Raw genomic sequence first — 13,859 nt, forward strand, 5'->3', positions numbered from 1 at the left:
TATTTTGATGGGCACTAAATTCTAACATGTAGTAAAGGGAAACACTCTTCTGGAATTCAAACTTAATAAAGTTATTCTTTTTCCAAAGTCAACTATGTGACTAATGCATGAAATCTGGTTCTCAATTTAAATTTTATCATATACATTATGGAAAAATTATGATTTGCTGAAAAGGAATTTTTTGGTAATCTGCAAATACTGAGGTACAGATAAAAATATCACTGAAAGGGGAGACTAAGAATATTTCAGATTAATTATCATACCATATTTTCTCTGTTGATTAATGGCAAAGGCAAATATAAACTATGGGCTTCCCAGGTGGCTCAGTGGTAAAGAACCTGCCTGCCAATGCAGGCACTGCAGGAGACATGGGTTTGATCCCTGGGTCAGGAAGAGCCCCTGGAGGAGGAAATGGAAACCCACTCCAGTATTCTTGCTTGGGAAATCTCATGGAGAGAGGAGCCTGGTGGGCTACAGTCCATTGGGGTTGAAAAGAGTGGGAACAACTTAGTGACTAAACAACAACAACAAATATAAACTAACAGAGACGCTGAGTAAATAGTTTTGGAATTCTAAAACTGAAAAAAAAAAAATGGCACAGAAAGAAGGTGGGTTTTGCTGATTTTTGCCTTTAAGAAAAGTAATACAGTTGAGCATTTCATGGGGCCATTTATATAGCAATTGTCCTACGGGGACTACACTGTTTAAAGAAATTCAAATTTTCTGGAGTCTTGGCTAGTGTCCCTCAGAAGAGTACAGATTACATTCATAAACCAAGCATCTCTTTGACTATAAATAAAATCAAATACCAATTTGAATTTAATGTTAAAACATCAAGAATTTTGTTCATGAGACAACTTCCAAAACTGGAAAGTAATGCTCTTTATAAAGTATTACCTTAAAAAATGTTTACAAGTAACACAGGGCTATTGTTAGGGAACACTGGAGACACAAACGATCCTTAAAAAAATGTGTCTGATAGGGGAAAATGCGGAGAAGGCAATGGCACCCCACTCCAGTACTCTTGCCTGGAAAATCCCATGGACGGAGAAGCCTGGTGGGCTGCAGTCCATGGGATCGCTAAGAGTCAGACACGACTGAGTGACTTCACTTTCACTTTTCACTTTCATCCATTGGAGAAGGAAATGGCAACCCACTCCAGTGTTCTTGCCTGGAGAATCCCAGGGACAGGGGAGCCTGGGGGGCTGCCGCCTACGGGGTAGCACAAGGTTGGACATGACTGAAGTGACTTAGCAGCAGCAGCAGCAGGGGAAAATGTGAAGCTAAAGGGTATTTATGAAATCTGAAAATCCTCAGAACTCATGCAACCATTGACCACCACAATCCAAATGATTTAGAAATATTTTCCAAATGGTAATATTAAAAAAGAGAAGGAAGGAACAAAAGCAACAAGAACCACAAAGAACTAGGCCTTCAACGTTAATTTCCTGCCAAGACATTACAACAGGATTGATTCTAGTTCTACTCCAGTTTCTTCTAAAAGGAGAATTTAAAACAGCACTCCAGAAATTAGCAACGTACAATGTGACAGCTCAGTGCATGGGCTCCAGAGCCAGTCTTCCCAGTTCATCTCCGGCTCTGCTATTTACCAGCTACTGGCCTTGGACAGATCACTGAACCTCTCTTGCCTCCATTTCCCCCCTCAAATGGAGACAATAACAGAGTCATCTCAGTGGGTGGTTGTTAGTACTAAACGGATTTCTCCACATAAAACCTTAGCACAGTGCTTCAGATTGGGTTAAGTGTCCGGTAACTGTCAGTGGAGGTAGTAATGATGGAGACGACCAGAACACAAAGAGCACAGGAGAACGTCTGATGAGGTCGGCCTGAGTGACCAAAATGAAAATTCCAATCTGGGCGATGGCTAAACACGTTCAGGAATGTTATTTACACCCAATTTTCTTCCACTAGGTTCACTGTTGCCCAAATTCACATTTCCACTGATCTGAGCTGCTCTCAGGCACCCTACACAAGACCAGACAAAAGAGCAAATGATTCTTTAGGGAGTTGCCCGAAAATAGCCCACTGATGACATCAAACCAGTTAAATGCACGTTTAACAAAAACACCAGCCAAGAACATGAGAGGTAAATTCTGTTAGTGAGAGCAGTGGTCCCTGAAGGCCACTCACCCCACGATAGATAGAGCAGCAAAATGTGAAAGCAGGGGACGCTGACATAGCACTGTCCTGAATCCTAGCACATGGACTGGCCCCTCTCCACCAGCACAGCCTGGGCTGATTTCTTCCAGCTTCCCCCCACCCCGCTTCCCCCTTCCTGCCCCCCTCCAAAGGCATACAAGGAAAGCCCAGAAAAAGTCTAGTGAAGACCACCATCAGCGGCTTATTTTGAGCTACTTTCGATTCTGAGAACCGTGAAAGCTCTGGAATGGCTCGAACAATTTTATCTGGCCCTGACAACCCTCTTAAGAGTATCTATCCAATTTTCATTCCACTTGCCTATCACCTCCTCCTAATCTCTGACTTTATTCTCTCTCCTCCAGAAACTGCTTATCATGCTTAAGTAAACCAACATAAATAGAGTTTTTTTGACTAGTTGCAAAACTCCAATGCTTAACAGCCCACACTGCATTTCTGATCTAATCCTTCCTGCACACACCAGGATGCTCCCAAGAGAGGAGGGCCAGTGTTGATTTTGCTCTCTTCTATCAATGTCCTGAGTGTCCTTGGCCTATACTGGACACACTATCTGAAGCAGAAGCACATTTTCTCAGCATTTTCCTTGGCTATATTTATTTCCTTACATGTGGAGACACTGGGTTTTGTATATAATCACTGTTTATTTCCTTAGTACATGTTCTATCTCCTGCAAGCAGGCAGCCAAATGTTTAAAAGCTTTCTACTTTAAAGCACAACTCAACAGAAAAAGATGGGAGATACAGAAAAAGTAGGAATACGTATTTCAAACAAAAGCAGAATGTGGTTTAACTCAAACTGAGTTTCTGAATTATCCCAAAGCTGGCATGCAAAACCACACTGACAACACAGAAAGCACTGCAAATAGCAACTTAATCAATGCACACAGCGAAGCAACATGTACCAGGAGAAGGCATTCTGCAGTACGGTCTCTACAATATTAGAGCTGCAAGACAGTATACTCAAGGGGTTACAGTTTCTACATTCGGCCCCTGTTTTAGATCTCAATTCACTATTCCATTTTTTCCCCTTTTTTATTTAAAGAATATTTGAAATGATAAAGCAGGACTTCATTCTATGTTGACAAGAAATGTTACAGCAGTGACCGAATAATGTAAAGAATTATCCACTGCGAAGAATTAACATAATTTGGGTTAGTAATAGACCTACTTTCAGACAGTGTCAGAATTATTACTCCCTAATTCCAAGAAGCTGGACACATTCAAACCTTTTTGTTGCTGACAAATTATTCTCCAGACAAGCTAAGCACATCTACGAAGCATGGAAACCAATCTCTGTCCAATTCTGAAGGTCCCTGTACCTCTGCTTGCTTCATGTTTCTGAAACATTTTGCTGTCGGTGATTTATTTCCCGTCCATGTGGCCAGCCATTTGTTTATTCTATTGCATGCCATCTGTTTTTCGGTAGAGAGGTTTCAAGTTCTTCTCATTCCCTACCTCATATCCCACGGAAAACAATTTATAATAGACATAGATTTAAATCATTTGGATTCACATGGAGCTGGTAACTCGAGCTGCCTTTCATTTATATGTGACAAATGTTTCAATGGGATTAGCAAATTGTGTTATTATGAGGTACTTAAGGAGACACAACACCTTTTTTTTTTTAAATGACAGATGATGTTAATGGTTTCATTTGGGGTGTTTAACAGCAGTACAGAAGACTTTACTAAAGTTGTAGGAAATTGCCCCAAGAGACAATAAAGCCCTACCACAAACACTGTCCATGTCTTTTATTTCTGAGAGTCAACAAGGATATGTATCAGGATGTGGTCAGATCTACAGTGAAGAATAAATATCAAGTTGCTTCACTTTTCAGGGGAAAGTTATCATTTAACCCACAGATATGATAATCCTATCTGCTTCTCACATTTCGGTGACATCCTCTAAGCCCTCCACCCATGCTCTAGCTTGTCTCGATTCTCACAAGCGATGGAAGCCAGACTTCCCCAAAGAAAAGCGTATGCCGCAAACTCCCGCTCAGCAGCACCAATGTATTCCCATTCTAGGGCCCACTTTGATCTGCTCTAAAGAAGAGCCGACCATTCAGAGAAATAGCTTCTTGTGGAAACTACACAGATGACATGTAAAGTATTAATTACCATTTTTACAAGAATCCTTGCTGCTTTGGTGGAGAGGGGGTATCTGATGACAGGCCCCAGCCGCTATCCACAGTTCATGGTTGATATCTGAGGGTTGAGAAATGTCCGTCTTGAGGTCTACTTGATTTTCACTAGTCCTTACCAAACCAGAATGAGATACGCCTGGGGGGTGAGCGGCATCCTGATGGATATCTGGGGGCGTCGGTTTGTTCAAAGGGTTAAGTGACATTTCCACTAAAGCTTCATTGAAGAAGAATGAATTTTCATGACATAAAGTCTCAGACTGATTAAGTTCCATTACCTGTACAAGAAAAAACACAATAATTTCTTTAGCAATTTGCACCAGTTTTATAACGTATTTATTCCTAATAGAATTTAGCAATCAAGGCTTTAATGAGTATGGTAGAGGATATTACCCTTGACTCCCTCCTCCCATCCTCTTTTAATAAGCCAGTACCAAAAACTTCAATTAACAAAACATAGCATATCTTAAATACAAATCAAATGAAAAAACCTGTGCAGTAGTGTTCACTGTCATGAAAAGTGTTTCTACTTTAAGGGAATAGCATTCTCACTTTCGCTAAATTAAAGTTGATAACATTCATGTATATGTAAGGTATTTGCAACAAATATAATTTAGCCAACTAGAAAGGAAAATAAAATATAACACAGATCATTCTTATAAGCTGATCAACTTCTACAACTTTATATACTATCATTAAAAAGTATCTATGTGCATACAGTACAGAAAAGTAAACTCCTGGGACAAATGAAATTGTCAAGAGTGTCTCAAGAGGGTGCAAAATGAAACACAGAACTTTTCAAAAGGTTTTATTCTGACTAAACATTAAACTATTCACGTTAACTGCCCCTGGTGAAAAATGGATTTTGAATTTACTAGGTCCTTGTGGCTCAACTGGTAAAGAATCTACCTGCAATGCAGGAGACCTGGGTTCAGTCCCTGGGTTGGGAAGATTCCCTGGAGAAAGGAAAGGCTACCCTCTCCAGTATTCTGGCCTGGAGAATTCCAAGGATTATAGTCCATGGGGTTGCAAGGAGACTTTCACTTTAGGTCAAATTTACAAAAAAGAGAATAAGCTTGGAATAATAGGTAGTATGCTTGTTAAATTCAGTACCTGTGCTCATTCCTAGCTAATGATCCACTGAAAGGTAAATCTCTACACAACTCTGAAGGCCAGGGCACATCTGTCTTCAGACGTGAAACACACTCATGCCCAGGCAGACTCCAGGACAAAACTCGCCTCACTGGGACAATGCGATTCTGTATTGCTTCCCTTGGTACTGAGGGCATCTATCATGAGTACCATGAACCCATGATCCAGAAGTACCCAGACTTTGCAAATGTGCGTATGTCAAGAGGCATGGGTGTTGTCTCTGGAAGTTCCCAGCTCTTGCTCCCTACACATTGAGTAACTCTTGCGAGCTCTTACACGAGCAGCAAAAAGACAGATGTGTGTTCAAAGCCTCCCAAACCACCAGGACTGAAGCCGTCTTACTCTCTGCTTCTGCGAGCACAGGAGCCCCATACCTCCAGGGTTCCTGGAGAAAACGCGGCGGGAAGGCTGCTCTGCCGCCCGTGCTTCCAGTGGTGCAGCAGGCTCTGCTGGGCCCGCATCCTCTCCCGCTCCCTCTCCACCAGGCGCTGGCCCTCGCGCAGCCGCTCCAGGCTCTGCTGGTAGTCCTGGAGCTGCTGGTCCAGCTCGCCCCGGCTCCTGAGCAGCAGCTCCTCCTGTGCCCAGCACTCCCTCTCACGCTCCTGCAGCCGGCTGGCCCGGGCCTCCTGCTCGCGCTGCTGCTGGTCGCACCTACGGAGCCAGCGGTGCTGGTCTTGCTGGAACTGGAGCTGCAGCTTGTGGGTGTCGGCCAGCTCCTCCTGCTGCTTCTCCAGGCTGCGGGACTTCTGGTCCTGAAAGGGGCTGCCTCGGAATGCGGGGCCCGGGGCCAGGCTCTCCCGCTGTTGGAGAACCAGCCTGTGGATCTCAATGTGGCTATCCTGAATGGTTAAGGCGGCCTGTCAAAGCAGAGGGCAAGAAAGCAAAGGCGTCCGTAATGTCCGAGCTGTGAGTTGGCAGCACCTCTACACATGAAAGTATGACCGAATGATTCTCTCTGAACACTTCTCTCCTTGCTATAAATTACCTCCCGAGACTGGCCTTGGCACTTCAGACAGGCTTGTCTGCATTTCCTTACTGGTACAGTCTGAGATGTATACACAAAAGAAAAAAAGCCCAAAAGGAATATTCTCTCCCTCCTTTGGAAATGTGGTTTGTTTATGCTGTTGGATAATATTTAAGCAAGTATTCTGAGTAAGAATTCAGTCCATAAATTCACAAGACTGCCTTTCTGTGCTATGCCACATTATCTTTCTGAGGTCTTGGCAGTCGATAATTCAGGAGAACTTAAGAATCTATATAAATCTGGAAGTACCTTTTGAGTCTCCAACCAGAAATTACTTAAGCTGATGACATACGTGAAGACATAAAAGTCAACCATTTGGAAGCTTTGCTAAGTATCTTTCTTTATCATAGCAGTTAATATCATATTTAGGAGATACATAATTGGTAAAGCTTGTCTCATTATTGTTGTTTCTTTGTATTATAGCAGGAAGGTCATGCACAAAACACTAAACTGAAATTCACCTGTTTGATAGAATGCTAAAAGGAGGCTGGAATGATTATGGGGACATAGATACTCTAAAACCCAGAGGAAATTACCAATCAAATTTTTAAAAATAATTGTCTTTGAGTTATGGTATCTACCTATTAAAAGTTCGGCAGTATCACAGGAAATAACTACCAACTTTCGGAAGGATTCCACATAATAAAAACAAAACAAAAAAATGTGAATGCCCTTGGAAGCTTTTATTTTCAAAAGTTCCCATTGAAAGCACAAAGAAATAGAGAAGGGACAAATTGAAAATAGCCACAGACTGGGTATGTGTGTGTCCTGTGACTTGTTATAAGAAATTATTACCCTCCAAGGGATAAATTTTCATTTTCCTTTCCTAAAAATTTAAAAAGCTATCCATGTAACAGGTGCTGAGAAGATGGGGATATGACCATTAGTTCTTTAAGTCAGCAGTTTCCTATACTCTTGAAGATTAAAGAATTAAACCATATTTTAAATTAGTATTTGTTTCGGAACAAGACTCAAAAATGTATTCAGTGAGGTCTTTTGAAATGAAATGTTTCTAAATGTGAAAATCAATTAAAAATTGAAATTCACATGAATATTTGATTAATGTCTTTCAGTGGTTATTATTATAAAGAAAACAGTGATACCATTGAAAATAGGTCCTAATAACTCAGATCTTTAAATATGAAATAATAAGCCATTCAGGACTCTGCTGACCTGGCTAAAGCAAACTGTAGACTGTACATCACCAGCTAATTCTAACAATTCCTAAGGGCATCAGCAGAGTAAAACAAACAAACCAATAAATCCAATATTCTATATGCCAAAACTTCCATAGGCAATGGTAACTCTCAGGTAAGGATTACAATTAGACTAATTAAACACTAACATGAAGCATTTTTCATCTATGTAACATTTGGGATAAAACAACTCTCTTCTGTAGCATGGGGTGAAATCTGAAGATTGGATATTCATCTGCACATTTAAAGTTTATGTTTACATGTAAGACAGAGAATAGCACTTACTTTTCAAGCATAGGAAAATTCCCAATTCACTCTCTTTCCCTTTTTTAAAATTATACTGAACTATAGTTGGTTTACAATGTTGTATTAGCTTCTGCTGTGCAGCAAAGTAATTTACTTGTACACACATACCAAGTCTCTCTCAACTTCTCTCTGCTGAAGTATGTCCTTTCCTTTCTGTCTTGCCTGTACCTCATCTCTAACTCTATTCTTCTAACATAGAGATCAAATTTCATTTTCATCTGATTCAAAAATGCTATGTAAAAAACTTTAATCATGCATGAGAGATTCAGCTTCAAAAGAGATGGCTGTGCCATGAACAGAAATCTTTCAGAGCACATACCCTTAAGCCAGCTCAAAAGCTTTGGTTAAGAGGACACACTATAGAGTTTGGTATTTGCTTCAACCTAATGTTGCAAAAACTAGGTCATTTAGGTCACCCAGCTTTTCTGAACCTTGAATCCACAGAGGGCTGCACTTGAGGTTGAAAAGAACAGACAGAACCTTGTGAGTTGTTTTCACCTGGCAAACAAGCCTGGACACTCAATGTTTTCATCTCCCAAAAGTTAATGAACTGCACTCACACTATATTCCTTCTCAGTTAAAAATGTAGAAGAAAGAATATTTGCTTTATATGAGAAATTAATCTCTAAGAACATCTACCCCAGACTAGCATATATAATGTAAGACATTAAAGGTATTCCCACTAAATCTTGAATAAGACAAAGGTGGCCACTATTATTTACTATTTAATATTACTATGGCCACTATTAAGACATTTCAGAATTTCTAACCAAAGGAGTAAGTCAAGAAAATAAAATTAATTTAATTATTGAAGAGTAGCCATAATACCATTACTTTCAATTTTTTACTTTCTACTTTGAATACACCAAAGAATTTAAAAAAAAAAAAAAAACCCTGCTAAAACAAAAATTCAATGAGTTGGCCTATTAAAAAAAATTCAATACTTGTATTCATACCAGCAACCAATATTGGGGAAACATAATGAAAAAAAGAATATTCTGTTCACAATAGGAACAGAGACAAATATCTAGGAATACACTTAGCAGAAAAAAAGTACCTACATGAAGACAATTACAGAGATTTCCAACAGAACATAAAATAACATATTCTCAGTCAAGAGAACCAATTATTGCCAAAGTGCCAATTCTCCCCAACTTAATTCATAAATATAGTAATATTGTAATTAAACTACCTCAGTATACGTTTAAGAAATTTGTCAGAGTGATTCAAAAGCTTTTATGAAAGAACATTCAGATATTTAAAAGAGTAGCACTTATCTTACTAATCTTAATAGATAAGATAATGGCACTAGATCAAGACTAGGCAGATGATCCATAGAATATCAGAGACATCTTGATGCAAAGTATTGACTCAATAACAAAACAGCAATGTAGCATGACTATCTTTTCTGATGAAAAATTAGTATCCGACTTTATTTTCTTTTAATAGTCAACAGATTTAAGATATGAAATCTGAATGACAATAAACCAGCGGGGGCAGGAGTTTAATTTCAGTAATAACCAAAAAATGCAAATTAAGGTCACGCGCTACCTTGACTTATTTTCAAATTGAGGAGAAGTAGAGAGGGGTGCTAATTATTTCAACAATGTCTTTCAAAAGCCTCAAAAACTGATTTCAGTAATTTATCCTACGGACACACTCAGATATGTTCAAAGAGGTCAGTGCACAAAGACGTGTGCTATAATATTATTAACAGACAAGTATATGTGTGTTAGTCATTTAGTGGTATCTGACTCTTTGTGACCCCTTTGTGGCTTGCCACGCTCCTCTGTCCATGGGATTCTTCAGGCAAGAATACTAGAGTGGGTCGCCCCTCCCTTCTCCAGGGGATCTTCCTGACCCAGGGATCGAATGTGGATCTCCTGCATTGCAAGCAGATTCTTTGCCATCTGAGCCACCAGGGAAGACATAAACTATGAGGAATGGATTAATTCCATAGACCTGAATATTATACACCCATTAACAACTGTGCTATAGAGACAACTGATGAATAGAGAGGTACAGGCTCCAAGGGTACACACAAAATGATTTCTAAAAACTGGAGGGATACATACCCCCAGACAACAGTAAGTCTCTCCACAGAATCACAAGTCATTTTAGTTACATGTATCAAGATTTTTCTATAAACATTGCTTTCACATCATTTAAAAATATTTTTTAACTCACAAATTGAGCAATTGGATGTATTCCGCCTTTCTTGTGCAGGACTTAGGGGATCATCCAGCCACAGAGCCCTCATTTTTAGGGTGCCTGTCTTTTCTGGACAGACAGGGAGCCATCTGATGGTAGACCCTGTGGGCCACTTGCCCTTTTGTGCTCAGCCTTCGTCACAGTGCCTGGCCCAGGGAGGGTCCTCAATAAATGTTAGGCGGATGAACCAAAGAAACGATGGAAGAGTGTGTGAATTACTGACTGCCCCAAAGGCCTAAGGCCACATGTGGAAGTGAAAAGAGTTTAGGTGTGAATTTAAGTTTTCACCAGAAAATGTGAAGTCATACTACACTCACTTAAGAGTTTCATTGCAAACTTCCAGCCAGATCATATTCATCAATATTTTTTAAAGATATGAACTGTTTTATGGCTTCAGAGAAGAATGGTATATAAACCACAGTAATGGTGATGCCTCGTGATTACAAAACCAGGTGAAGCTCAAAGCATCAGCAGAGTTACACTTGGGGTAGAGGTGGAGGGTTGGTGTTCTTTTAAGATCATTCATTACCTCTCAAATGTTCTAAATTTTAAAGTCTGGGACTCATCAAATAAAGTGAATTGCATGAGGGAAAACATTCACAGGGTCAGAGCATAGTTACCTGAAGGCTATATAAGAGACGAGTTAAATTCTGTATCGCTTGTATAATCTGAAAAATAAGATTGTGAGTGTCAAGTTTTTAAAAAAGCATTCATTATGCACAAACAAAGAAAGGATGGTGACATATTTAAAGGATGCAGAGCTCACCTCTGACTGCAAAGAACCTGGGAAACTTCTATATTCCACCTAAAATACATAAAAACATAAAGAAAATGAACACTCACTCCACTCTTAAAAGGCTGCACTGCAGTGTTCCACAGTCTATGACCTCAGGGAAATCACTGCTCTCGCTCTAAAACTCTTCCATAGTGACCGTTTCCTCCCAGAAAGCTAAGTATAGAATTCAACCACCAAAAGAGGAAAGAGAGCCCCCTCTGGGCAGCCTTGGTATCTGAGCTGCACGGCCACTTCCTTCCAGATGCACTCAGCCCTCCCTTAAGACACCCAGGGAAGATGCTCGGGGAACGCTGTAGGCTCAAAGTGACCACATGTACCTCATGCACGCAGCGTTGTAAATGGTGCTCTCTGCACCCAGGCTAGTCTCTCGGGCCAGGCTTGTATCCTGGAGGCCAGGCTTGGAAACTACAGGTCATCATGCCCAGTCTCTAACTCACTTTGAGATTTGGGAAGTCATAATTGCCGCTGGCTGGAAGGAGAAACCAGACCCAGAGGCAGCGCAAAGGACAGCACTCAGCCAGCCGGCATCCTCCGCTGAGAGCGCCCGGGGCCCAGGCACGGGCACCTAGGAGAAGCCCTGGCAGCAGAGGCCGTGAACAAGGCCACAGGAGACCATGTGCTCCTTGGGGGGTGGGGTGCATCTCCACCTGACTCCCTGCGTCTCCCCTGCACACACTGAGAGCACATGCGCATAGTCAGGGCTTCCAGTTTTCAGAATGCAACATCTGTCCATTTGTTCCCTGTCTTTTTTCTCTCGTTAGGATGCAAGCCAAGGAGTAGCAAGATTTCATCTGTGTATTCAGTGCTGTGTCTGCAAACCTAAGAGGGCTGCTTGGTGTGTAACGGACACGCACATGCCATACTATAGATAAAGAATGAGCAGCTACTGTGTCCTCCACACATCACACTGAGGGGATCCTCAGCCTGCAGCCGCCTGCACACCGCTTGCAGTCTTGTCTGAGCAGCTTTAAATCAAACCTCAAGGAACAGTTCTCAGGTAACCTGAAACTTGTTACATTCAATTAGTTCAGGCTGATGAGGCCACTGTGATGAGCTAGCCTGGCCTTTTCTCCCTACCCTCTCACTCCTCACCCCACACTGCCCATGAAAGCTTTCACTACCAAGCAGCATCTCAAACAGGGGAAGGACAAATGATGGCTCATTAGAGCTGTGCCCCACCCTCACGAAGATAACAAGAGCCGAGAACTCCCCCTTCCATAGTGAATTCTGGAGTTCTCTCCGCTCCTGGTTTAGTCCCTGCGCTACACTCCACTGCGTTTGTAAGATTGTATGGGACATAATTTTTATACTCTATAAAAATTAGAAACACAGAAATGAATTGGATTATGCCACATGAAGTCTCTTATTCCCAAGATCCACTAAGCTTGATAGGAGACAGGAATTTTGAAATGTCATCTTTTTAATGGAGTTGGCCCGCCACCTTGTGGGGAATGTGCATAGCTGCATTAGGTGCTTTACACATGGGATATTTTGATGTTTGGGTTACAAATCCGAAATTTTGAAAAATTTTTTCAGAAATGCTTTTTAAACCTTACCATATTAAGAAAGATCATTACAAAACAGCCATCATATACTTCTTTAAAGTGTGATTTCAAATGATTCTTCTCTATAGGTCAATTCATTTCTCAAAATGCCTTATTAATGGCAAAATTTTCCAGGTAGGTTCATCCAAAGAGGAACCTGGACACCTCATCTCTTACCTGGGACTGAATCATGGAAGGGGAGGACTTTAGGGGTGGAAGCCACCTCAGCTTTCCATTCAAAACTAATCAGTCCTTCCCCGACTTCCCTCCTCTAATAACAAAAAAGCAGCTGGAAACTACAGACTTGAAAGTGAAGTTTGCCCTGAAAAGAGCAGAAGAGCAAGAATGTTTAAGATAAAAGAACTTAGAGAGAGCTTACAGTCAGAATAAGTGGAGTGAAATCTAATGACTATATTCATTCTGGCCTATGAAGTTTGAAAAAGCACTAAATCACAGCCATCTTTTCTATGGCTCTTAAAATATCTTTGATTCCTCAGTCATATGTAATATACACAAAAATATCTGTGAAATATAAAATGTTACATAATTTACATAAAGATCTGACAGATGTCATTTTGCCACATTAACACACGGTGGTATCTGTAATGCACCTCATTCAAGTTTAGATAAAGTAACTCTTGAGCCCAGGTAACCCTGGGAAGGCCCACTAGCCACCTCCCAGAATCAGGTTCTTATTCCCCATCTCTCTCCGACATCTCAGTTTCATCTGATGTTAATAGGAAATTTCATTTTAAAATTAAAAAACTGTTGTAACCTATGTGTATAGTACGCACAAAGAAAAGGTGATGCCACAAAGCAAAAACTGATTAGGTTAACTACAAGACTATCAAAAAGGCAGGTGACAGTAAGAGTGGTGAGAGGACAACAATCAGAAAGGAGAGGAAGGTAAAAGAAAGTGAAGCCAGGACGTTCCAAAGTCAACATTATTTCGGCCACTTTGGCGTCACCTGGCTGCATAAGGGCCTGCAAGCCCAGGACCACCTCTCAGCCAAGAGGTACTAAATGTCGTGGGTGAAAAGCTGGAGGTTTGCAGGGCGGAAAGTGAGACCAGAAGCAAGAGCGCAGACACACAAATAAACATTTGAGTTTTCAATCTTTTTAATAACTTTTCATTTGTTTCTTGGTTTACACCTATACGATATCAGAAAAGCAAGAACATTTTAAGAAAAAAGGCAGAAAGTTTAAGTACGAATACTGAAGTAGAGAACAATGCAGAAAACACTTGCGGACTATTCACTGCCGAGGACAGACCAGGAGCTGAGGTTGTTTTATTACACAAAGTAACCGGT

At 40.8% G+C, this 13,859-nt stretch overlaps 1 protein-coding gene across 6 annotated transcripts in view; it reads right to left on the minus strand.

Moving 5' to 3' along the window:
• ARHGEF28 (Rho guanine nucleotide exchange factor 28) overlaps window positions 1-13,859 on the minus strand; it is a 346,403-nt gene that overhangs the window by 38,338 nt on the left and 294,206 nt on the right. For 4 of the 6 annotated variants that reach the window (XM_069556181.1, XM_069556182.1, XM_069556180.1 and 1 more), the window contains 4 exons: window positions 10,976-11,014; window positions 10,830-10,877; window positions 5,847-6,329; window positions 4,298-4,598 (listed from right to left, as the gene is read on the minus strand). In XM_069556181.1, coding sequence (XP_069412282.1) covers window positions 4,298-4,598; window positions 5,847-6,329; window positions 10,830-10,877; window positions 10,976-11,014 — 871 coding nt within the window. The remainder of the gene's footprint in view (window positions 1-4,297; window positions 4,599-5,846; window positions 6,330-10,829; window positions 10,878-10,975; window positions 11,015-13,859) is intronic. The other 2 variants (XM_069556183.1, XM_069556185.1) reach the window with 2 other exon arrangements.

Source organism: Ovis canadensis, chromosome 16 (genome assembly GCF_042477335.2).
Source record: "Ovis canadensis isolate MfBH-ARS-UI-01 breed Bighorn chromosome 16, ARS-UI_OviCan_v2, whole genome shotgun sequence".
NCBI classification, from domain to species: Eukaryota; Metazoa; Chordata; class Mammalia; order Artiodactyla; family Bovidae; genus Ovis; species Ovis canadensis.